The 27,282-nt window shown below is 44.1% G+C and overlaps 2 protein-coding genes across 6 annotated transcripts in view; one reads left to right on the forward strand and one right to left on the reverse strand.

The window, feature by feature from the left end:
- LOC139550235 (SLAM family member 5-like) overlaps positions 1 to 27,282 on the reverse strand; it is a 266,184-nt gene that overhangs the window by 13,271 nt on the left and 225,631 nt on the right. The window lies entirely within an intron of this gene.
- LOC139550232 (natural killer cell receptor 2B4-like) overlaps positions 1,347 to 27,282 on the forward strand; it is a 38,869-nt gene continuing 12,933 nt past the window's right edge. For 2 of the 4 annotated variants that reach the window (XM_071360964.1, XM_071360965.1), the window contains exons 1-2: positions 1,347 to 1,455; positions 14,783 to 14,988. In XM_071360964.1, the coding sequence (XP_071217065.1) occupies positions 1,385 to 1,455; positions 14,783 to 14,988 (277 nt within the window). In that variant the 5' untranslated portion in view covers positions 1,347 to 1,384. Of the gene's footprint in view, positions 1,456 to 14,782; positions 14,989 to 26,675; positions 26,817 to 27,282 lie in introns of those variants that run through there. The other 2 variants (XM_071360966.1, XM_071360967.1) reach the window with 1 other exon arrangement.

Genomic DNA, 27,282 nt, shown 5'->3' on the forward strand with positions numbered 1-27,282 from the left:
AAAAATGTACAAATATATAACACTAGATTTCATGATTCTTTTTGTTATTGGTAAATGCCAAATGTACTGTAGAACAGGCGTTTTCAAACTTTTCTTGCCCAGGCAAACTGGTGACCCAAATTATCCTTGCCATTATCATTCACCTGATGAAAGGTAATATATTGACCTCCTCACAGTACAAGAGGAAGTGCAAACTCAAACAGTCTATTAGCTAGAAAGGTATCTTGGCGGTATAGAGGAATCGTTGCTGTTGTAAAGCAATTCTACACATTTCTCCATTGAGCTGAGAGAACATTTTGCAGTGTTGGAGCAAATTTTCAGCAATTCTCCAGTTTGGCATGGAGCTGAGAGATAATTTTAGCAGTTTTAAAGCTAATTTCCTGCAATTCTGTGCATTTTGCCATGTGTGTTCCTCTGGTCAAACATTATAACAAAATCCATGGGCATGGGACCTGAGTGCCCGATTTTAGAAATGTTTGATTCTCCCTGACTGGCTATCGTTTACTTGATTGTTAGATCTCAAAGTACATATAGTTCAACATCTTTTGTGCATGCCTTTTATCTGGTTTTGATCGTTTAAGTTGACACTGAACTGTTTTTCCATCCTGAAAACGACATTTTCCTCTGCTAATACAGGCCTAGTTCACTAGATTTTTTTTTATAGACTTCCAGTCAATGTGCTAACGCTAGTTAGCGTTGGCTTGTGAAACTACCGCTAACTTCCTTCATACTGGACACAGATAGATGCAAATGTTAAGTATATAAAGGGCCTTGCCAAAATCATAAAGTATTCCTTTAAGATGTCATGTGTCACATTTTGCCTGCTGGGATTATATCTGTTTTGGATTTAAAAGTTTATTTGAAATTAAAAATAATAGTCTCATTGTATTTCTATTTTTGTCATTTAGCATACGCTCTTATTAACAGCAACTTACAATTAGTGCATTCATCTTAAGATAGCTAGGTCAGACAACCACATATCACAGTCGTAGCAAAGTAAAAAAAATTCTCAATGAAGTTAATCAGCAAAATCCATGATATTAGTAAAAGACAAGTGCATGGAGGTGGGGTGGGGGGATAATACTGACTGACGTGTTATTTAATATTCTATTTGAAGAGGTATGGTTTCAGACATTTTCGGGAACGTCTTTTGCAAGATAAAAAAAAATACTTATCATTTGGAAATGCATTACGATGTTGACTCTTTATAGCAGGGATGAGGTACATTTTTATTCAAAAACCAGTCAATGCAGGAAGTGATTTCAATCTAGAGTCCTAAAATGGAAACTTTTCACTACTCATTTGTGATGTATAATGTGCTACATAAATGGCTGCTGTGATGAGGGGATTAAATGAGGAACTTTAACTTCCTGTTTTACTCAGTATGTTCAACAAAAAGTATGGCAGCCCTCTTACATTACATCGTTTTTCTATCAGCTCTAGTCCGAGGATCAGGTAAATATTCAACCATTCTATCTTTGCTCTAGTATTGACTGTATTGATTAGATATGTTTACCAATAATCTGATCAGAAAGGCAGGCAAGTGACAGGCAATAGGTTAGTGCTGATAGTTTCACTTGATGTTAGGGATGGGCTACGCACATGTTCAGCACAGTGACAACAAACATTCAAACATGATAAACAACAAGGGGGGGGGGGGCAAGGCAGGGTAGCCGAGGTTCTACCAGGACACACAACACACCCAGCGAGCCATGCCCAAACACTCCAGGCATCCTGTGTGAAAAAAACAACAGAATTATACTGGATATCCAGTCATATACCTGATATGTCATGCCTCCTACTGTACTTTACCACTTATCTTGATGTCAGATCCCAAATAACCGTATCAGAGGTTTTCTCTGTATGGGGATAGGTTTTCTATCATGGGATAAGAACACTAGGGTAGACTACATGGATAACTAAAACTTATGATATCTCTGGTATTGCCTATTGTACAACTGTTGAATGTTCCACTGACAATTTCACTTTTGGAGTACAATTCTGATATTTCATGGAAATAGAATTCTGATATTTTAAATAGATGTTATTATCTATCTATATCTAGGGGCAGCAGGGTAGCCTAGTGGTTAGAGCGTTGGACTAATAACCGAAAGGTTGCAAGTTCAAATCCCTGAGCTGACAAGGTACAAATCTGTCGTTCTGCCCCTGAACAGGCAGTTAACCCACTGTTCCTAGGCCGTCATTGAAAATAAGAATTTGTTCTTAACTGACTTGCCTAGTAAAATAAAATATATCCAGGACCTCTATACCAGGTGGTGTCAGAGGTAGGCCCTAAAAATTGTCAGACTCCAGCCACCCCAGTCATAGACTGTTCTCTCTGCTATCGCACGACAAGCGGTACCGGAGCGCCAAGTCTAGGTCCAAAAGGCTTCTTAACAGCTTCTGTTAAGTGTCTACCCAGACTATTTGCATTGTCCCCCCCTCTTTTACGCTGCTGCTACTCTCTGTTTATTATCTATGCATAGTCACTTTAACTCTACCTACATGTACATATTACCTCGACTAACCTGTGCCCCAGCACATTGACTCTGTACCGTGCCCCCTGTATGTAGCCTCCACATTGACTCTGTACCGTGCCCCCTGTATATAGCCTCCACATTGACTCTGTACCGTGCCCCATGTATATAGCCTCCATATTGACTCTGTACCGTGCCCCCTGTATGTAGCCTCCACATTGACTCTGTACCGTGCCCCCTGTATGTAGCCTCCACATTGACTCTGTACCGTGCCCCCTATATGTAGCCTCCACATTGACTCTGTACCGTGCCCCCTGTATGTAGCCTCCACATTGACTCTGTACCGTTCCCCCTGTATGTAGCCTCCACATTGACTCTGTACCGTGCCCCCTGTATGTAGCCTCCACATTGACTCTGTACCGTGCCCCCTGTATATAGCCTCGCTACTGTTATTTTACTGCTGCTCTTTAATTATTTTTATTTTTTACTTAACACTTATTTTTCTTAACTGCATTGTTGGTTAAGGGCTTGTAAGTAAGGATTTCACTGTAAGGTCTACACCTGTTGTATTCGGCGCATGTGACAAATAACATTTGATTCTAAGGACCCTGGGACTAAACATCTCCCTCTGCAACTGGATCCTGGACTTCCTGACGGGCCGCCCACAGGTGGTAAGGGTAGGTAACAACATATCTGCCACACTGATCCTGAACACGGGGGCCCCTCACTCATCCTGAACACACCCCTCACTCCCTGTTCACTCATGACTGCACAGCAAGGAACGACTCCAACACCGTCATTAAGTTTGCTGACGACACAACAGTGGTATTCCTGATCACCAATAACGATGAGACAGCTTATAGGGAGGGGGTCAGAGACCTGACCGTGTGGTGCAAGGACAACAATCTCTCCCTCAATGTGATCAAGACAAAGGAGATGATTGTGGACCACAGGAAAAGGAAGACCGAGCACGCCCCCATTCTCATCGTCGTGGCTGTAGTGGCGCAGGTTGAGAGCTTCAAGTACCTTGGCGTCCACATCACCAACAAACTAACATGGTCCAAGCACACCAAGACAGTCATGAAGAGGGCATGACAAAAACTATTCTCCCATCAGGAGACTGAAAGGATTTGGCATGGGTCCTCAGATCCTCAAAAGGTTTTACAGCTGCACCATCGAGAGCATCCTGATGGGTTGCATCAATGCCTGGTATGGCAACTGCTCGGCCTCCAACCGCAAGGCACTACAGAGGGTAGTGTGTACAGCCCAGAACATCACTGGGGCTAAGCTTCCTGCCATCCAGGACCTTTATACCAGGCGGTGTCAGAGAAAGGCCCAAAAAATTGTCAAAGACTCCAGCCACCCTATTCATAGACTGCCACACAGCAAGTGGTACCAGAACGCCAAGTCTAGGTCCAAGAGGCTTCTAAACAGCTTCTACCCCCAAGCCATAAGACTCCTGAACAGCTAATCAAATGGAAACCCGAACCCAGACCTCTTCTACGCTGCTGCTACTGTCTGTTATTATCTATGCATAGTCACTTTAACCATACCTATATGTACATATTACCTCAATTACCTCGACACCGGTGACCCCGCACATTGACTCTGTACCGGTACCCCCTGTATATAGCCCCGCTATTGTTATTCACTGCTGCTCTTTAATTGTTTGTTATTCTTATCTCTTACTTTAAAAAACATATTTTTCTTAAAACTGCATTGTTGGTAAAGGGCTTGTAAGTAAGCATTTCACTGTAAGGTCTACACCTGTTGTAGTCGGCGCATGTGACAAATAACACTTTATTGAATTGAACTATAGTTACCATAAACATACTGTTGCACTGTAAAAAAGCCAACTTAAGCAATTGCTTAATGAGCGTTATTCTGTGAGTTCAGTGGACTTCAAAAGGACAAGAATTTGAGCTAATGTGTTGAAGGTTGTTTATTTGAGGGTTTGAGTCTATTGACGCACCGGTGTCAATCTAAACAAAATCTGTCAGTTTTAATTAAAGATCTGTGTTTTTGCATGGGCTGCGTCTCAATCCACGACATCTGCCTATGGCGGCTTTCCGATGGAAGGTGGCCGAACTACAGCTGTGTTTGTCAGACTATGAAACATCCTGAAATTCGGTCTTCTCACGAACTGTCCAAACAGTTTAATAATGTGACCACTCTATGGAATGATGAGACTACGGACACGGGCCGATAAGCGTTCACACTGCTGTAACGTATGGCGTAACTCCAACCCATCCTCCTTATCCTTATCCTTCTCTAGGTCCCAGCCAGGCTTCAGCACCACCGCAGCCACACTGGAGACGGCGGGCTGGACTGGCTTACATGAGGAGCTGTCTGGAGAGTCACGTACATAATATGCTTTTAGCATGTTAACATGACACACACGGGAAGAACGCCTTCGATCTAGGGTCTTTATCACAATTGGTGTCACTGAGTTTCTTTTCTACAAGATATGGTCCAGAAAAACATGCTGACAGAGATGAGCCAGGGATTGGCAACGAAACTAAAACTTGATCCCCTGGTGCAAAAGAACGGCCAACAGCCTTTTTGTCATAATGCAACAAAGGGCACCCCCTCATCCCAATCGGTACTGGTATCCATGCAATACTTGCGTAGCATGCCCTTCAGCGTCTGATGCCAGCGTTCGAGAGCCCCTTGACTCTCTGGATGATACGGACTGGAGACCTGATGGGAAATACACAGCGTCTTTTACACATTTGAAAACAGTTTGGACATACAGTTGGATCCCTGATCAGTTTGGATTACTTTAGGGAGTCCAAACGTAGAGAAGAACTTCACTAGTGCCTTCACCACAGTCTTAGCCGTTATAGTACGGAGAGGAATAGCCTCTGGGTATCGAGTAGCACTGCGCATTATTGTTAGTAAGAACTGGTTACCTGACCTGGTTTTCGGGAATGGACCTACACAATCAATTATCACTCTCTCAAACGGTTCCCCCACCACAGGAATCGGGCAGAGCGGCGCTCGGGACTGTTTGATTCGCTTTCCCAGTGAGTTGACATACGTGACATGTTTTACAAAATTTGACAACGTCAGACTTCAAACCTGGCCAGAAAAAATGACTAAGGACTCGGTTATAAGTCTTTGTGATACCCAAATGTCCAGACCACGCCTGGTCATGGGTGAGTGACAGCACCTGCTGTCGGAACGGTGTAGGAACAACCACTTGACACACTTCACTCCAGTCATTTACGGTGTCATGAGCTGCCCATTTCCGCATCAAAACTCCTGCTTCCATAAAGTAGGCGGTCTCTCTAGTTTTAGCTTCCTCAATGGAAATTACCGAAGCAAAACACTTGCGAAGACTGGTGTCTCCTTTTTGACATTCAATCACCTTCTCAGGGGTGACAGACAAAATAATATCATGTAATTGGGGCGCGATTTTGCTTTCCCCTGCCTTAGTTTTTACAGGGGTAAAAACTGTCGGCATTGCAGAAGGAATAATCGGTGCATTGTCTTCTACTTCAACATTCTCAAAAATGGAACTAGCCAAATCCACCACATCTCCAAGCTTGCGAGATTGTGCCCTCGTTACAACACAAGCAGGAAAAACATGGGGAAATGCTTGAACCAATTTCTCCACTGTAGTTCTGATTTCTGGGTTGTCTACTACCTCTAACACAGGAGTGACATTACCACCAGCAATATCATTCCCTAGTAGCAAAGTGACTCCTTTTACTGGCAGTGTAGACACTACACCAACACGGAAACGTCCTGATACCAAGTCTGACACTAAGTGGACCCAGTGTAGTGGTACAGGTACGGTTTTTGTCTCTATCCCCTGTAATATGACATGCGAGCCACAATACGTTTCAGGAGACAAGGGTAAAGCATCAGTAACAATAACTGACTGCGCCGCCCCGGTGTCTCGTAAGATTTGAATAGGCTTTTGATCAGCTTCTTCTCCAGTTAAGGAAACACAACCGGCAGAGATACATGGAGCATAGACAGGATCCGGTTTCTCAAATGCTGAATCAATAACTCGGTCCAACGGACGAGACAACGACTTGACTAAACCCACACTTTTCATTTTTGGGGACTGTTTCGGTTTATTTTTCAAAACCGGGCAGTCCGCAATCATGTGACCCTTTTGGTGACAGTAAAAACATTCACGGATTTCATGAAAAGACTTAGGGTTGTCAGAGGAAAAGCGACCTGAACGAGGCACTGATGACGTAATCAGTCTACCTTCAAAACGAGGTGCACCAAAGACAGTCTTGTGTGTCAAAGCGTACTCATCTGCCAACACTGCTGCCTGGGCCAATGTCGCCACTTTCTGTTGATTTAACTTTTTAGGGATAGGGGGCAGCATTTTCACTTTGGATATATAGCGTGCCCAGAGTGAACTGCCTCCTACTCTGTCCCAGATGCTAATATATGCATATTATCATTACGATTGGATAGAAAACACTGAAGTTTCTAAAACTGTTTGAATGATGTCTGTGAGTATAACATAACTCATATGGCAGGCAAAAACCTGAGAAAAAATCGAAACAGGAAGTGGGAATTCTGAGGCTAGATGTCAACAGTCTGTAGAACGTTGAATGAAGCTTCTACTGTGATGTTGAGCCAGATGTAAGCTGTTTGAGTCAGTGGTCTGGCAGAGAGCCAAGTCCTGGTCACACGCATTCCACGTGATAACGACTTGCGTTCCATTACTTCTATAGACACAAAGGAATTCTCCGGTTGGAATGTTATTGAATATTATGATAACAATATCCTAAAGATTGATTATATACTTAGTTTGAGAAGTTTATTCGACCTGTAATATAACTTTTTGAAGTTTTCGTCCGACGTTCGCCTGGACCTGCACAAGCGTTTGGATATGTGTACTAAACATGCTAACAAAAGTAGCTACTTGGACATAAATAATGGACATTATCGAACAAAACAACAATTTATTGTGGAACTAGGATTCCTGGGAGTGCATTCTGATGATGATCATCAAAGGTAAGGGAATATTTATAATGTAATTTTGTATTTCTGTTGACTCCAACATGGCGGAGAAATGTTGTTTCTATCTGAGCGCCGTCTCAGATTATTGCATGGTTTGCTTTTTCCGTAAAGTTTTTTTGAAATCTGACACAGCGGTTGCATTAAGAACAAGTGTATCTTTAATTCTATGTAAAACATGTATCTTTCATCAAAGTTTATGATGAGTATTTCTGTTATTTGATATGGCTCTCTGCAATTTCTTCTGATATTTTGGAGGCATTTCTGAACATGGCGCCAATGTAAACTCAGATTTTTGGATATAAAGATTAACTTTATCGAACAAAACATACATGAAGTCCTGGGAGTGGCATCTGATGAAGATCATCAAAAGTTAGTGATTAATTTTATCTATATTTCTGCTTTTTGTGAATCCTGTCTTTGGCTGGAAAGATGGCTGTGTTATTCTGTGAATAGGCACTCACCTAACATAATCGTTTGGTTTGCTTTCGTCGTAAAGCCTTTTTGAAATCGGACACTGTGGCTGGATTTACAACAAGCGTGTCTTTAAAATGGTGTAAAATCCATGTATGTTTGAGGAATTTTAATTATGGGATTTCTGTTTTGAGGGCGCCCTGCAGTTTCACTGGCTGTTGAAGAGGTGGGACGCTACCGTCTCAGGTACCCTAGAGAGGTTTTAAAGGCCAAATGCAGCCATTTTTATAGCAATATCAAATCATTTCTGGTCAACAATTAAGCACCTTACTTTAAAAGTTTACTTTTAAAATGGACTAAAATAGTTATTTTAGCTGTCACGTTCTGACCATAGTTCTTGTGTGTTTAGCTTGTTTTAGTGTTGGTCAGAACGTGAGCTGGGTGGGCATTCTATGTTGTGTGTCTAGTTTGTCTGTTTCTATGTTTGGCCTAATATGGTTCTCAATCAGAGGCAGGTGTTTTGTGTTGTCTCTGATTGGGAATCATATTTAGGTGGCTTGTTTTGTGTTGGGATTTTGTGGGTGGTTGTTTCCTGTCTTTGTGTTTTCTCTGCACCAGATAGGGCTGTATCGGTTTGCCACATTTGCTATTTTGTTATTTGTAAGTGTTCACGTTATTTCGTTCATTTAATCATGTTGAGCACGTACTACGCTGCGTCTTGGTCCGATCCATGCTACTCCTCCTCTTCAGACGAAGTGGAGGAATGCTGCCGTTACAGAACCACCCACCAATCTCGGACCAAGCAGCGTAGTAACGGGAAGCAACGGGAAGCAGCGGCAGCAGCAGCAGCAGCGGTACCAGGAGGAATGGACTTGGGAAGACGTATTGGACGGAAAGGGTTGCTACACATGGGAGGAGATCCTGGCTGGTAGGGATCGCCTTCCATGGGAACAGGTGGAGGCAGCTAGGAGAGCGGAAGCAGCTGCGAAGGGGAACCGGTGTTATGAGGGAACACGGCTGGCCAGGAAGCCCGAGAAGAAACCACCAAAAATGTCTTGGGGGGGGGGGGGGGGCTAAAGGGGAGTGTGGCGAAGTCAGGTAGGAAACCTGCGCCCACTTCCTGTGCTTACCGTGGAGAGCGGGAGTACAGGCAGACACCGTGTTATGCGGAAGAGCGCACGTGTCTCCTGTACGTGTGCTTAGCCCGGTGCGGTACATTCCAGCTCCACGTATCGGCCGGGCTAGAGTGGGCATCGAGCCAGGTGCCATGAAGCCGGCTCAACGTATCTGGTCTCCAGTACGTCTCCTCGGGCCGGTGTACATGGCACCAGCCTTACGCATGGTGTCCCCGGTTCGCCAGCACAGCCCAGTGCGGGCTATTCCACCTCGCCGCACTGGCCTGGCTACGGGGAGCATTAAACCAGGTAAGGTTGGGCAGGCTCGGTGCTCAAGAGCTCCAGTACGCCTTCACGGTCCGGTCTATCCGGTGCCACCTCCTCGCCCCAGCCCAGTACCACCAGTGCCAACACCACGCACCAGGCTTCCAGTGCGTCTCCAGAGCCCTGTTCCTCCTCCACGCACTCTCCTTGTGGTGCGTGTCTCCAGCCCGGTACCTCCAGTTCCGGCACCACGCACCAAGCCTCCTGTGCATCTCCAGAGCCCTGTACGCACTGTTCCTTCTCCCCGCACCAGCCTAGTGGTGGTTGTCTCCAGTCCGGTACCACCAGTTCCGGTGCCACGCACCAGGCCTATAGTGCGCTTTGAGAATCCAGTGTGCCCTGTTCCTGCTCCCCGCACTCGCCTAGTGGTGCGTGTCTCCATTCCGGTACCACCAGTTCCGGCACCACGCACCAGGCCTACTGTGCGCCTCAGCAGGTCAGAGTCGGCTGTCTGCAAAGCGCCACCTGCACTGCCCGTCTGCCCAGCGCCGCCTGCGCTGCCCGTCTGCCCAGCGCCGCCTGAGCTGCCCGTCTGCCCAGCGCCGTCAGACGAAGAGGAGGAAGGCTGCCGTTACATTAGCAAAAAACTATTTATGAGGCAATAATTTTCTAGGACTGTCTGGGAGTGGTCTGAGTGAGGAGGGGACAACTGAAAACGAACTGTTATTGGCAGAGAGGTTTGGAACTCTATTTGTTATTGGTCTATTACCCAATTTACCGCCTGCCATGTCACCAGGCAAGCCGAAACTCCCACCCATGCAAACCAGCTGATTAGAAGGTCCTGTGTAGATTGTATTTTCAACCAGTAACTATCAGGAAAAAACACTGATCCCATTTTTTTCTAACTTTTAGAGTGTTATTTTCATGTGCAATATACTGTAATACAATCCACAGGACATTTTTTAATTTCACTACACTGGGCATTTAAGTATTAAGAGAAGTTTAAAAAAAATAACGTTATTTTTCATTTGTTGCTACTTAACATAGCATTGATTGACATAATATAGCATAACATGACACAGTATAATATAGCACAGCATAGCATATACAAAAATCTTACTCTACAGTTTCTGTTTAATACCCACTATGATGAATGATTGTAATGTGTTCACTTATTTGCATGTATTTTACTCTATACTAATATTGTAATTTCATTTTCAGATAGCTTATCATTTGTACCACTATGACTTTGAGGTAGATTGATTTAAATTTGGATTATTGGTACAACAACTCAAAACTTCTCCTTTTTCAAAAATATTTTGATGCAGAAAATACAACTTATTACAAGCTTGATTATATGACATTGTAAAAGTTAATACAACCAGTTATAAAGCATTGTAACAGCAGGCTTTAAGTGGTGTTAGCAAGTTGTCTTTACACAAAACACACATGCAGCACCGTGAACCACACGTAGCCTGCTGGTGTTACTGCTGTCAGTGTGGTTTGAGCCAGGAAGAAGAAGTTGCTCTGAATTTATGAGAACAGGAAACACAGGAACAAGCAAACAGAATTTTCACAATCATTTGTCCGTCCATCTACCTACAGTATCTATCATATTCATTGAATGTTCCATTGGCAGGGCTTCCCAAAGTGAGGATGTTATTTAGAGTGAAATGTGATGATACACAACAGAAGATACAATCAAGAGATGAATAATGATGTTCCTTTTTATGTAACACTGTACAGTGCACAGCCTGCACATGTAAGTTACTGTTAATCATATTAGGTCATGAGAAAAGTTTTTAAAATACATACTTTTACTTTTCATTTGTTGCTACATAAGTTATGTTAACTTAAAATAGCATAGCATAACATGATATAATAGCATGGCTTGACATAATGTAGCATTACATGACATAGCATAACATAGCACAGCATAACATGATATAAGAATATCTAACTGTACAGTATAATTTGTTTAAGATGATGATTGACTTGATCTGCATGTTGACTTATTTGTATGTATTTGACGCTATACTATACTATAATTTTCAGATAACAAATCATATGTACCACTATGATTTTGAGTTTGATGTTGATTTAAACCTAACGTTGTTAGAACTCTCTTTGTTATTGGTCTCTATTAACTAATACTGCCTGGTGATGTCACAAGGCAAACCAAAACTCCACCCATATAAAACCTGCTGATTACATGGTCCTGTGTAGATAGTTTCTGGTTGAAAATACAATCAGGAAGTAACACTGATCAAATTGTTTCACACTTTTGCAGTGTTAGTTTCATCAACTGTTGTCCAATATGGAATTGTAGATGCACTGGGCTTTTAATACAAAAAAAGTGCCGTGAAAGCATTGGACCTCTGCTGGGGAAATGCACATAGACACAGGCTACATTTTTGTTAAACATTTTCTTTAAATGTATGGACTTTTAAGAAGCAAAGTGTCACTTGCCACAGAATCATGATGATGCAAAACGCATTATGATGATGTGGCAAGTGACACTTTTGGTGCTTTCAAGACAACTGGGAACTCGTCTGAACTGTAGAATGTTTTCTGAGATTACGATTTGGAATTCAGAATTGGTTGACTGTTCAAAAAGATTTTTCTCAGTCGAAGCAAATCTTTTCCCGAGTTCCCAGTTGTTTTGAACACAGCAATTTGCTTCTTGAAAATTCTATATCTTCAAAACTTGACTGCTGACATGCAAAACGACTTATAAAAAATAAAAAAGGCAGGTAGCCTAGCGGTGAAGAGCCTTGGGCCAGTAACCGAAAGGTCCCTGGCTTAAATCCCCGAACCGACTAGGTGAAACATCTGTTGATATGCCCTTGAGCAAGGCACTTAACCGTAATTGCTAATCTAAATTACTAAAATGTAAAACATATTTTAAAAAATACTTTAAAAAAAGTTTAAAAAAAATAACAAAATAAAACAGATTAGTATTCAAATTATGTATGGAAACGCAATAAGCTAAATAAATTATATTTCCCTGTCTGTAAAGAGAGTCATCGGTAAGGGGGAAACTCATCTCAACCACCACCAGACATCAGTGAGCATAGTGGAGCGCTGAGGAGTGATATATGCCAATTAGGAATGAGGGGGCTGATTACATGGCCAGGTTCGACTTTAATCAGGACACCAGGGTTAACACACCTATGCTTGTAATAAATGCCATGGAATTTTTATTGAGAGTCAGGACACCCATTCAAAATCCCTTCCGATAGACAGCACCCTATGCAGGAGAATGTCCCCTTCACTGGCCTGGGATTCAATCTTAAAACAAGAGGAAATGTGGCCCATACTGGCCCCCCAAAACTACATCCAGCATCTGGTCTCCCATCCAGGGACTGACCAGGACCAACCCTGCTTAGCTTTAGAGGCAAGCCAGGAGTGGGATACAGAGTGGTATGCTGCTGGCCTGCATATACACTGTATATTTGTATATCCAACTGCTCATTCTTTTACAACTCTATGTCCACTCTAATATTTTGTATATAAATGTACATTACCGGTCAAAAGTTTTAGAAGACCTACTCATTCAAGGGTTTTGCTTTATTTATTTATAAAGCAGACAACACAGCCAGCGGACATTATGAGTACCAGGTCATGCTGTTTGGACTCGCTAACACCCCCGTTGTCTTCCAGGCCCTGGTAAACGATGTACTCCGGGGACATGCTAAACCAGTTTGCATTCGTATACCTTGATGACATCCTGTTTTTTTTTCTCCCCGGTCTGCACAAGAACATGTTCTGCATGTCAGACAGGTCCTTCAGCGCCTCCTGGAGAACCAATTGTTCGTAAAATCCAAGAACTGTGAGTTCCACCGCTCTACCATCTCCTTTCTGGGATGTGTCATTGCTGAGGGACATGTCCAGATGGATCCTGGAAAGGTGAAAGCAGTGGTGGATTTGCCTCAACCCACGTCCAGGGTGCAGTTGCAACGTTTCCTAGGTTTTGCTAACTTCTACCGCCGTTTCATTCGGGGTTACAGTACCCTGGCGGCCCCCCTCTCTGCACTCACCTCTCCCAAGGTACTGTTTACATGGTCTCCAGCTGTCAACAAAGCCTTTGTGGACCTGAAGCATCGGTTCACAACAGCACCCATCCTCATCCATCCGGACCCGTCCTGTCAATTTATGAGTGAGTTTGATGCTTCTGATGTTGGAGTGGGGACCATCCTGTCCCAGCGATCTGCCCAGGACCAAAAGCTTCATCCCTGTACCTTCCTGTCCCATCGACTCAAGTCTGCAGAAAGAAACTACGATGTTGGTAACCGAGAACTCGAACACAAGAATATGGAATATCTCAGCACAGCCAAGCGCCTTAATTCCAGGCAGGCCCAGTGGGCTCTGTTATTTACTATGTTCAATTTCACCATCTCCTACCGCCCAGGGTCCAAATACGTGAAGCCGGACGCTCTCTCCTGTCTATACAGTTCCACTGCCATTCCCTCTGAATCTAAGACCATCCTCCCTGCCTCTTGTTTGGCGACTTCTGTTTGGGGAAATGAGGCTCTGGTCCGCAAGGCTCAGCATTCCCAGTCGGACCCTGGGGGGTGCCCGGCTAACCGTCTGTTTGTGCCTGATACGGTCCGGTCTCAGGTCCTGGAATGGGCTCAATCCTCCAGGCTCACCTGGCTTTCCTTCCTCCTGGACCCTGGCTTTCCTCCGTCAACGCTTCTGATGGCCCACCATGGTTCCTGATGTCTCAGCCTTCGTCACCGCATGCATGGTATGCTCGCAAAGCAAGACTTTCCTGTCAAGGCCGCCCTTTTCATCCCTCTTCCTAAGTTACCTTCAGCCAAGGAGATGGCCCAGCTTATGGTGCAGCACGTCTTAAGTATCCATAGACTCCCGGTTGACATTGTCTTGGACCGGGGTCATCAGTTCTCGTCCCAATTCTGGAAGCACTCTTATTGGGTCGTCAGCCAGCCTGTCCTCTGGGTTTCATCCCCAATCTAACTGCCAGTCGGAGCGAGCCAATCAAGATATGGAGACGGCACTCCGGTGTCTGGTTGCCAGTAACCCCACCACCTGGAGTCAGCAACTGGTCTGGGTGGGGTATGCCAGGAACACTCTCCCTTGCTCGGCTACTGGACTAACCCCATGGAGCATTCGAAAGGGGAATCAGTCCCCGCTCTTCCCAGAGCAAGAAGTTGAGGTCAACGTGCCTTCAGCCCAGATGTTCATCCGCCACTGTCGGCGTACCTGGAAAAGAGCTAGGGCGGCTCTTCTCAAGACCACCTCCAGGTATCGTCGACAAGTGGACTGCCACCGGACTCTGGCTCCTCGTTGTCGTGTAGAGGGTATGGCTGTCCACTCGGGACCTACCCTCTAGGTAGAATCCCATAAACCTTCCCCCCGTTTCATTGGCCCTTTCCCCATTTCTAGAGTCATTAGTCCCACTGCTGTCCGTCTGTTGCCCTGTACCCTCCGTGTTCACCCTACTTTTTATGTTTCAAGGATTAAACCCTTGTCTCACTGTCCTCTGTCTTCTGCTTCTAGGCCAATCCCTCCCCCCCGTGTCATCGATAGCCAGCCAGCGTATACGGTGAGACGCCTCCTGAGGGTTCGACCACGGGGCAGGGGTTTCCAGTATCCGGTTGACTGGGAGGGTTATGGCCCGGAGGAGAGGTGCTGGGTTCCGGCTAAAGACATCCTGGGCCCGGCCCTCATCGCCAATTTTCACCGCCGACACCCCGGTCAGCCAGGTATGCGCCCAGGTAGGACGCCAGGTGGCGTCCCTAGGGGGGGGGGGTACTGTCACACTCTGATCTGTTTCACCTGTCCTTCTGATTGTCTCCACCCCCTCCAGGTGTCGCTTATTTTCCCTGGTGTATTTATCCATTTGTTTCCTGTCTCTCTGTGCCAGTTCGTCTAATATGTTCAAGTCAACCAACGTGGTTTTCCCTGTGCGCCTGCTTTTCTATTCTCTTTTACTAGTCCTCCCGGTTTTGAACTTTGCCTGTTTTTCTGGACTCCATTCCCACCTGCCTGACAATTCTGCCTGCCCTGACCTCGAGCCTGCCTGCCATTCTGTACCTCTGCAACTCTGATCTGGTTTTGACCTTTTGCCTGTCCACGACCATTCTCTTGCCTTCCCCTTTTGGATTGTTAAACATCTTGGACTGTAACCATCTGCCTCCTGTGTCTGCATCTGGGTCTCGCCTTGTGCCCTTATATACATGGTAAAAACGTGTTAAGAAAAATATAATTACATAATAACAAATCTTATATTAAACACAAGTTGATTTGTAACATGATAAAAATGCATTCTACCCCGTCTTTAATTTCACAAACACCTGAGTCTGGAGTGCATTTTCAGTTCCTATATAAATGTCTAATGTATTGGAAAGAGGTTATCAAGTAATTTCACATGCCATGGAACATTTTAGAATTGCAAACAGAATGTTTTATGTGAAATTTGTGGTTGTGGGTATACAACCTTCTAGAGGAAGTATAGGCCTATGTGTAAGTCGCTCTGGATAAGAGCGTCTGCTAAATGACTTAAATGTAAAATGTAAAAATGTGACAATCCTTCCTCATTTAGGTTTAATCATTTATCAAAGTATGGTGACCTTGCGTTTCACCCTCGCTATTCTACTAACTCTCCTCCATCATTTAAGTAAAAGTATTTTCTAAGACATCTGTATAGTGATATTGATTAGACATGTCTATAATCTGATTAGCAGATACAGTAAGTAACAGGCAGTATCATTTGTACTGATTATTCTGCTTATAACCAGTCCAATCAGTGTACTGGTTGTCTAACCAGTGGGTGACACAAGAACTCAGAAGTCATAATCTAATGAAGAACTGAAGTTTTAAGTCATGTGTTGTGATGTGTTGAACTTTACAACATTCAAGTAATTTATTGACTTAAATTTAAAATATGTAATTAACTTTAGGGCAACATTTTTTGACGATACTGTAGTTCTAAACACATGTTGAAGCTATACATATTTTGGGTTGTGATTATACACAATTTTGGGTTGTGATGGTATACTGATAGTATACACTACTGTGAGAAAGAGGTTATCAGTGTCACAGGAAACATCACCACAACACCATTTGAAGCAAAGAAACTTCTCACTACCGGAAATGCATAGCTCAACTTGTTTTCGACATGTCTGTTAGAATCAACCACAAATACATGTCCACCCAAGCTATCTATCTATGCTTTTAGGCAGATTAAGTTGTACTTCCTGGAGTTATAATTCATGGAGTACAACTTCATCAAGTTCCTTTTACTGAATGGTTTCTGAAACGGAATTTTATTTTACCAGGCAAGTCAGTTAAGAACAAACTCTTATTTACAATGACAGCCTACCAGGGAACAGTGGGTTAACTGCCTTGATCAGGGGCAGAACAACAATCCCCTTGTCACCTCGGGGATTTGATCCAGCAGCCTTTCGGTTACTGGCCCAACCTGCCGCCCCAACTGAACAGTTGATAGTGGGTATCATATCCTAGTTCTTTATTGTAAAAGTACTTCTGTATTACTTGATGATCTAAAGGCAGCTGATCTTATTAATGGGTTAATTTTTAAACCATTTAGCAAATACAAAAATACATGAAGTATTCTCTGTGTTTCAGAGCCCAGTACTGAGACCTCTATGTTTGTGTTGAAGGAACAGGATGTTTGCCTGGGAAAAAATGTGTGTGCTATATTGGAAGTTTAACAGATCAGTCAATGTTGTAATGTACTCCCCAGAAGTTACCTTTGAAGGGTACGAAGGTAGGGCTGAATTTAGTGAGGGAAACCTCTCTGCTACTGAAGAACCTGCAGGAAGGAGACAGTGGACTTTATGAGGCAGTAGTGTCTACACCCCTGTCACACCCTGGCCTTAGTTATCTTTGTTCTCTTTATTATTTTGGTTAGGTCAGGGTGTGACGAGGGTGGTTTGTATGTTTTTGTCTCGTCTAGGGTGTTTGTACTGTCTAGGGGTTTGTTGTAGATTTATGGGGTTGTGTACATTATAGGTGTTTATGTAAGTCTATGGTTGCCTAGATTGGTTCTCAATTAGAGGCAGGTGTTTATCGTTGTCTCTGATTGGGAACCATATTTAGGCAGCCATGGTCTTTGGGTATTTTGTGGGTGATTGTTTCCTGTGTCAGTGTTTGTGCCACACGGGACTGTTTCGATTTGTTCACGTTTATTGTTTTTGTATTTGTGTTCATGTTCAGTTTTCCCTATTGAAACATGGACACCTACCACGCTGCGTATTGGTCCGATCCTTGCTACACCTCTTCAGAGGAAGAAGATGATGACAGCCGTTACAACCCCGACCTAACCAAATTAGAGAATAAAATGCTCTCTAAGGTCAGGGCGTGACAGTACCCCCCCCAAAGGTGCGGACTCTGGCCGCAAAACCTGACTCTATAGGGGAGGTTCCGGGTGGGCATCTAGCCTCAATGGCGGCTCCGGTGCGGGTCGTAGACCCCGCTTCGCTCGCGGATCCGTCAGCTTCGGTGGCGGCTCTGGTGCGGGGATCGTCGCCGGAGGAACCGGACCGTGGATCGTCGCCGGGGGACTCCGGACAGTGCGTAAAACCGGCACACATTGTACCGGAACGATACCACGCTCCTCAAAGCGAGTGCGGAGAGCTGGCACCAAACGTGCATCGTCGCCGGGGACTCCGGACCGTGGATCGTCGCCGGGGACTCTGGACCGTGGATCGTCGCCGGGGACTCCGGACCGTGGATCGTCGCCGGGGACTCCGGACCGTGGATCGTCGCCGGGGACTCCGGACCATGGCTCGTCAACGGGGACTCCGGACTGGGAATCCTCGCAGGAGGCTCTGGACTGGGAACCCTCGCAGGAGGCTCTGGACTGGGAACCCTCGCTGGAGACTCCGGACTGGGAAAACTCGCAGGAGGCTCCGGACTTTGAACCCTCGCAGGAGGCTCCGGACTGGCAACCCTCGCTGGAGGCTCCGGACTGGGAACCTTCGCTGGAGGCTCCGGACTGGGAACCCTCGCTGGAGGCTCCGGACTGGGAACCGTCGCTGGAGGCTCTGGACTGCAGACCGTCACTGGAGGCTCTGAACTGGAGACCGTCGCTGGATGCCTGGTGCGTGGAGCTGACACAGGACGTACCGGGCTGGGGAGACGCACAGGAGGCCTGGAGCGTGGAGCCGGCACAGGACATACCGGGCTGGGGAGACGCACAGGAGACTCCGGACTGGGAAACCTTGCGGGAGTCTCCGGACTGGGAAACCTCGCAGGAGGCTCTGGACTGGGAACCCTCACTGGAGGCTCCGGACTGGGAACCCTCGCTGGAGGCTCCGGACTAGGAACAGTCGCTGGAGGCTCCGGACTGCAGAAAGTTGCAGGAGGCTCCGGACTATGGATCATCACTGGAGGCCCGGACTGGGAACCGTTGCTGGAGGTTCCAGACTGCAGACCGTCGCAGGAGGCTCCGGACTGCAGACTGTCGCTGGATGCCTGGTGCGTGGAGCTGGCACAGGACGTACCGGGCTGGGGAGACGCACAGGAGGCCTGGAGCGGGGAGCCGGCACAGGAAGTACCGGGCTGGGGAGACGCACAGGAGGCCTGGTGCGTGGAGCTGGCACAGGACGTACCGGGCTGTGGAGGCGCACTGGAGGTCTACGGCGTAGAGCTGGCACAACGTGTCCTGGACAGATGACAACCTTTGCACGGCAAGTGCGGGGAGCTGGCACAGGACGTACCAGGCTGTGGAGGCACACTGGAGACACGGTGCGTAAAACCGGCACACATTGTACCGGAACGATACCACGCTCCTCAAACCGAGTGCGGAGAGCTGGCACAGAACGTGCGGGGCTGGGGAGGCGTACTGGAGACCTGGTGCGTGGAGCCGGTACAGTCTTCACCAGACGGCTAGCACGCTCCTCAGGACGAGTATGGAGAGCTGACTCAGGTGGCAGTTTTTTTCCCTCTGGTTTCACATTAAACATAGTAGAAATTAGCTAAAACGGATTTGAGTTTCCCTGCATTAAAGTCACCGGCTAGTAGGAGCGGTGCCTCTGGATGAGCGTTTTCCTGTTTGCTTATGGCCATATACAGCTCATTGAGTGCGGTCTTAGTGCCAGCATAGATTTGTGGTGGTATACAGACGGTTACGAAAAATACAGATAAACTATCTTGGTAAATAGTGTCATCTACAGCTTATCATGAGATACTCTACCTCAGGCCAGCAAAACCTCGAGACTTCGTCAGATTTCATGCACCAGCTGTTATTTCCAAATATACATAGACCGCCACCCCTTGTCTTACTGCTGCTGTTCTATCCTGTCGAAAAAGCTTAAAACCTGCCAGCTGTATGTTTTTCATGTTGTCGTTCAGCCACAACTCGGTGAAACATAAGATATTACAATTTTGAATGTCCCGTTGGTAGGAAATACATGATAGTAGTTCATCTATTATCGATTGATTGTATGTTGGCTAATACGACCGATGGTAAAGGTAGATTACCCTCTCGGCGTCGGATCCTTACAAGGCACCCGGACCTTTGTCCCTGAAATCTCTGTCTCTTTCTCCTTTAAATGATGGGGATGAGGCCTTGTCGGGCGTCTGAGGTCAATCCTTCTCATTGAAGAAAAAGTATTCCTCCAGTATGTCCTGATATCGGTCATAAGACATGGTGGTAGATACATTATTTACAAAATAAATTACAAATAATGAGAAAAAACATGCACAATTGGTTACGGGATCGTAAAACGGCAGCCATCTCCTTCGGTGCCATTCTTGGGCCACAGAACCTTGTTTCTCATGGTCTGAGAGTCTTTAGGTGCCTTTTGGCATACTCCAAGCGGGCAGTCATGTGCTTTTTACTGAGGAGTGGCTCGGTAAAAGGCACATGACTGCCCGCTGAGGAGTGGCTTGTTTCTCATGGTCTGAGAGTCTTTAGGTGCCTTTGACAAACTCCTTCTGGAAGGTTCTCCCATCTCCGAAGAGGAACTCTAGAGCTCTGTCAGAGTGACCATCAAGTTCTTGGTCACTTCCCTGATCAAGGCCCTTCTTGGAAAAGCTTTGGTGGTTCCAAGCTTCTTCCATTTAAGAATTATGGAGGCCACTGTGTTCTTGGGGACCTTCAATGTTGTAGAAATGTTTTGGTACCCTTCCCCAGATCTGTGCCTCGACACAATCCCGTATTGGAGCTCTACGGACAACTCCTTTGACCTCATGGCTTGGTTTTTGCTCCTCTGACATGATCTGTCATCTGTGGGACCTCATATAGACAGGTGTGTGCCTTTCCAAATCATGTCCAATCAATTGACCACAGGTGGACTCGAATCAAGTTGTAGAAACATCCCAAGGATGCTCAATGGAATGAGCTCAATTTCGAGTCTTATAGCAAAGGGTCTGAACACTTATGTGGGTCCGTTCACAGGCTGAGTGTGGTGGTCTCGCACCATGGTGAGGTGGACCCTGTAAATGGTGCCGAGATGACAGTGTGATAGCATTGAATCCTTTCAATTTTAAGGCAATATTCCCGTGTTCGCGGAGACTCGACGGTCCCGTTCTGTCATCTTGTGTGGCCTACCACTTTGCGGCTGAGCCGTTGTTGCTCCTAGATGTTTCCACTTTACAATAACAGCACTTACAGTTGACCGGGGCAGCTCTAGCAGGGCAAAAATTTGACTAACTGACTTGTTGGAAAGGTGGCATCCTATTATGGTGCCACGTTGAAAGTCACTGAGCACTTCAGTAAGGCCATTCTACTGCCAGTGTTTTCCTATAGAGATTGTGTGGCTGTGTGATCGATTTTATACACCTGTCATCAATGGGTGTGGCTGAAATAGCCGAATCCACTAATCTGAAAGGGTGTACACATATATACACACACACAAAAGTACTTTTATATATGCGGTACCAGTCAATAGTTTGGACTCACCTACCCATTCAAGTTTTTTTTTAAACTATTTTCTACATGGTAAAATAATAGTGAAGACATTAAAACTATGAAATAACACATATGGAATCATGTAGTGACCAAAGAAGTGTTAAACAAATCAAAATACATTTTATTTGAGTTTCTTCAAAGTAACCACCTTTTGCCTTGACAGCTTGGGAGAAAATCTTGTTTCTCATGGTCTGAGAGTCCTTTAGGTGCCTTTTGGCGAACTCCAAGCATGCCTTCATGTGCCTTTTACTGAGGAGGAGCTTCAGTCTGGCCACCCTACCATAAAGGCCTGATTGATGGAGTGCTGCAGAGATGGTTGTCTTTCTGGAAGGTTCTCCCATCTCCACAGAGGAACTCTGGAGCTCTGTCAGAGTGACCATCGGGTTCTTGGTCACCTCCCTGACCAAGGCCCTGAGTTTGGCCGGGCAGCCAGCTCTAGGATGTCTTGTTGGTTCCAAAACTTCTTCCATTTAAGAATGATGGAGGCAACTATGTTCTTGGGGTCCTTCAATGCTGCAGAAAGGTTTTGGTTACCCTTCCCCAGATCTGTGCCTCAACACAATCCTGTCTCGGAGCTCTACCTACAATTCCTTCGACCTCATGGCTTGGTTTTAGCTCTGACATGCACTGTCAACTGTGGGAGCTTATATAGAAAGGTGTGTGCCTTTCCAAATCATGTCCAATCAATTGAATTTACCACAGGTGGACTCCAATCAAAGTGTAAAAACATCTCAAGGATGATCAATAGAAGGAAGATGCACCGGAGCTCAATTTCGAGTCTCAAAGCAAAGGGTCTGAATACTTATGTAAATATGGTATCTGTTTTTTATTTGTAATACATTTGCAAGAATGTTTAAAAACCTGTTTTTGCTTTGTCATTATGTGTAGATTGAGGAAATAATTGAATTTAATACATTTTAGAATAAGGCTGCAACGTAACAAAGTGGAAAAAGTGAAGGGGTCTAAAATACTTTCCCAATGCACTGTACATTTACAGTGAGCTCCAAAAGTTTTGGGAAATTGACAAATGTTTTTGGCTCTGTACTCCAGCAAGGATTTGAACTGAGGTTAAAGTGCAGACTGTCAGCTTTAATTTGAGGAAATTTTCATCGCCTGAACCGTTAGAAATTATAGCACTTGTACTTTTTGTACGTTTTAGGGTACCAAAAGTATTGGGACAAATTCACTTAGGTGTTGTCATGACGTTGCCTGTTTAGTCACATAAAGCCCATCCCCCTCTCCCTGCATCCCCCTTTCCTCCTTCAACCCATGCTGTGGTCACAGAGAGACGTCGTAAATTCCTGAGAATCTCCTCATGGCCAAACAGTATTAGAGAGAGGGTAAACTTTCAGGACAAAGGAGGTTTCTTCCACCTCACAGAACTTGAGGTACGAACAGATTTCATGTTCCGGAAAAAGTATAAAAGATCGGTGAAGAGTCCAGCTTAACATGTCCGTTTGTCCCAATGTGGGAAACTCATGGGAGACTGGGTGGCTACATTACCATACCGCTGTTTGTATAATAACCTCAGATATGAGGTTTACATCTGTTTGTTGTACAAAATGAATGAGTGAGTATGATACTGTTTGTATAATTGTGTAATATGATTTTGGACTGTTTAATGAAGAAAAATACAAATCCCTTTTGATTTGAACTAAATCCAAGGACCGCCCCTGAGCCCAGTTAGGGTCAGACATCCTGGGACAGCCCTTTCTGCTATCCGAATAAAAGCCCAACTCTGAGAAATTATCAACAGACCATGTTTTTCTCCATAGGAGGAGAACGAAGGTTAAGTACCATTGCTGAATCTTTAACCATACCACGTGGTTAAACTCTTAGACGAATAAGAACAAGTCTTTGATATTGACTACTAGTCTGCAGCTAGGAATTCTGTATCATTGAACGCGAAGAAAGACAACCGCCGAAACATCCATTCTATAACGAATGTCACTCTGAACTATCCACAATAACCAGGACAGAGACAGAAGGAACTCCAACAGAAACTAACTTTTCTCCAGCGGTGAAGACGACACACCGAGCATAAATATATATATATTGATTGCAATTGTTCCCGAATGAGTGAGCGTTCATGTGTAAGGATTAGCATGTCAATTGTTATAATTATGGACTCTGTAGTGACTTCTTAGTCTAACGCAATTTTCCCTTTGTCTAACAAGCCGCCATGCCGGTTCAGCCCACTAGGGCATATTTCTCCCATTTCATGTAACCATTTTAAGTTTGTTTGTTTGTGCATTTCTGTGAATTACTTAGTTAGTAATAAATAAATGATTTAAGACAATTGATGTATGGATGACTCATAGTGAAGACTGGGTTCGTGCAGATAAACATCAATTTACGACGTTTTACGTGAGGTAAAATAAATAAATCATTAATCAGAAGACTATTGATCAGATATAAAAATATCTGAAAGGTTATATTGGGAAATTATAACTTTGTAATCTGACTACTTTCCTTGGTGCTCCCAAATTCATAGTTAATTAGTTACGTTATTATTTAGTTGATCGCGTAATCCCTAATTACAGGAATCTTTGATTTAAACTATAAGTCTTCAATTTAATGATAGCAAAGACACGACAGTGTATTAACTTCTTCTGGCTGCAGGGGCAGTATTGAGTAACTTGGATAAAGGTGCCCATTTCAAACGGCCTCGTACTCAATTCTTGCTCGTACAATATGCATATTATTATTACTATTGGATAGAAAACACTCTCTAGTTCCTAAAACCGTTTGAATTATATCTGTGAGTAAAACAGAACGCAGAAAATCTGAAATCGATGCTCTGTTCTAGGGCCTGCCTATAAATGTCCTTGTTATTTAATAGTATACATGCACTTCATACGTCTTCCACTAGATGTCGACAGGCAGTGAGAGAAGAAATTGAGTGTATAACTTCATCTGGGGTCGAATAAAAGCTCTTGGCATGACGTGACCCCAATTTCCTGTTTCCTGGAACGCGCGAGAAGGGACCTGGTATTGCCTTCTGTAAAGCTGTCGTTATAGACGACTAATATCTCCGGCTTTGATTTTATTTGATACATGTGACAATATCATCGTAAAGTATGTTTTTTTCAATATAGTTTTATTAGATTATTGAATTTTTTTCGGGACGTTAGGCGTGTTGCTTTGTCTGCGTATGTTCAGGAAGGAGAGCTTCGCGCTACTTTGCTAGCTTTCCGTGCTAATTGACTGGAGAAGAGGACATTCTAAATCCAAACAACGATTGTTCTTGACAAAGGACCCCTTGTACAACATTCTGATGGAAGGTCATCAAAAGTAGGACCCATTTTATGATGCTATTTCATATATCTGTCGAACATGTGAACTAGTAGTTTGCGCACAGATTTTGGGCACGCTCTCGCCATAACGTAAACTGCATATCGTAATGAAGTTATTTTTAGAATTCTAACACGGCGATTGCATTAAGAACTAGTGTATCTATCATTTCCTATACAACATGTATTTTTTAGTAATGTTTATGAATAGTTATTTGGTCAGAATATGTGAGTGTCAGAAAAATATCCGGACGTTGTGGGAAAAAGATGCTACGTTAGCACCATGTATAACCACTGATTTCAGCTCTAAATATGCACATTTTCGAACAAAACATAAGTGTATGTATAACCTGATGTTATAGGACTGTCATCTGATGAAGCTTATCAAGGTTAGTCAAAAATTATATATCTTTTGCTGGTTTGTTACGATCGCTAACTTTTGCTGCTGGGAAATGGCTTGTGTTTCTGGCTATTGTGGTAAGCTAATATAATGCTATATTGTGTTTTCGCTGTAAAACACTTAAGAAATCGGAAATATTGGCTGGAATCACAAGATGCCTGTTTTTCATTTGCTGTACACCATGTATTTTTCAGAAATGTTTTATGATGAGTATTTAGGTATTTGACGTTGGTGTCTGTAATTACTCTGGCTGCTTCGGTGCTATTTCTGACGGTAGCTGTGATGGTAGCTGCAATGTAAAACTGATTTATAGCTCAAATATGCACATTTTTCGAACAAAACATAGATTTATTGAATAACATGTTATAAGACTGTCATCTGATGAAGTTGTTTCTTGGTTAGTTTGGTTGGTTCTTGGTTAGTTAGGTTGGCTTTGTGCATGCTACCTGTGCTGTGAAAAATGTCTGTCCTTTTTTGTATTTGGTGGTGAGCTAACATAAATATACGTGGTGTTTTCGCTGTAAAACATTTTAAAAATCGGACATGTTGGCTGGATTCACAAGATGTTTATCTTTCAAATGCTGTATTGGACTTGTTAATGTGTGAAAGTTAAATATTTCAAAAAAAAATATTTTGAATTTCACGCCCTGCACTTGAGTTGGCTGTTGTCATAAGTGTACCGACGTCGGGCTTGCAGCCAGAAGAAGTTAAAGTAAACAAAAGTTTAGTACCTGCTTCTCGACTCACATCGTCATTGTTACAGAATACCGACTCCAACTATGGAAGCAGCAGGAAATTTGAATATCTCTGATGGTTGATGAACAGGGTTTTCTTCTACCTCAACACCATGAACAGCATATCAAGGATAGGCTATGGAGGAGGTTCTTCGCTGTGTGCAACGGCTCGAACACACACGAGAGGCGTTGCCTTCATCCAGTGGAGGATACACTACAACCAGTCGACCCAGCGGTGCCAGCACATCAGCCCATTCAGCAGCCCGATTATCCCTCCTGGATAAATATGACGGTACACCATCCAAATGCAGTGGCTTCCTACTTCAGTCTTCCCTCTATTTTACGCATCAGTTGGGAGCTCCCACCGCCGAGAGATCCAAGGTAGCCACGGTTATTTCTCTGCTGACTGGGCGGGTGTTGGAATGGGCCCATTACCTCCCATTTATCTATCACTCCCTTAGGTTCTTTCCCCAGGCAGTATTGTTGTCTAGACGCTGCTCCTTTGTTGTATCTTTCCATGTTCCTTGTTATATTAAACTTACCACCTGCACCTGCTCCTCGAATCCCAGCATCTACCTTACACTTACAGTTAGTGCATTCATTTTAAGATACTTAGGTGAGACAACCACATATCACAGTTATAGCAAGCATTTTTTTCTCAACAATGAAGTTATCAGCAAAATCAGTGGTATTAGTAAAAGACAAGTGCATTTTTTTTGGAAGGGGGGATAAGACTGACTGTGTTATTTAAGATTTTATTTGAACAGGTACAGTAGGGTTTCAGACTTTCAGGACGTCTTTTGCAACAATCATACTGATTTAAATGCATTATGATGTTGACTCCTTATAGCAGGGTTGGGGTATATTTTAATTTATAAACCTGTCAATACAGGAAGTGATTTTAATCTACAATCATAAAATGGAAACTTATCACAAATAGTTTCTCATTTTCAGAGAAGTGTTTGTAAATAGAAGCCCTTTTTTTAAATGATTGAATTGGAATCTGTTTACTTCCTGAATTGACTGCCTTATTCGAATTTACCCAAGCCATGCCTTTATAGGCTGAAAAATATGTAACCGTGACGTATAATGTGCTACATAAATTGAGGGGTGCGTAGTTGAGGAACTTACTTTAACTTCCTGTTTTACTCGGTATGTTCAACAAAAAGTATGGCAGCTCTCTTACATTCAATCGTTTTTCTATCAGCTCTAGTCCAAGGATCAGGTAAATATTCAACCATTCTATCTTTGCTCTAGTATTGACTGTATTGATTAGATATGTTTACCAATAATCTGATCAGAAAGGCAGGCAAGTGACAGGCAATAGGTTAGTGCTGATAGTTTCACTTGATGTTAGGGATGGGCTACGCACATGGTCATGAGAAAGGTTTTGCTATTTATAATGTTATTTTTGATTTACAAAGACAACAACAGCACAGTGACAACAAACATTCAAACATGATAAACAAACAAGGGGAAGGGCAAGGAAGAGTAGCCTGGGTCTTACCAGGACACACAAGATACCCAGCTAGCCCTGTCAGGTGTCTGTGAAGGGATTGACAAGCCTTAGGGGGGATCCATGAGTCACTGTTCTTCAGATAATTGTCACTATCCTGTAAAACTATCAAAAACAAAGAACAATAGGGTAGACAACATGGATAACTAAAATGTATGATATCTCTCTGTTATTG

This window comes from Salvelinus alpinus, chromosome 23 (genome assembly GCF_045679555.1).
Source record: "Salvelinus alpinus chromosome 23, SLU_Salpinus.1, whole genome shotgun sequence".
NCBI classification, from domain to species: Eukaryota; Metazoa; Chordata; class Actinopteri; order Salmoniformes; family Salmonidae; genus Salvelinus; species Salvelinus alpinus.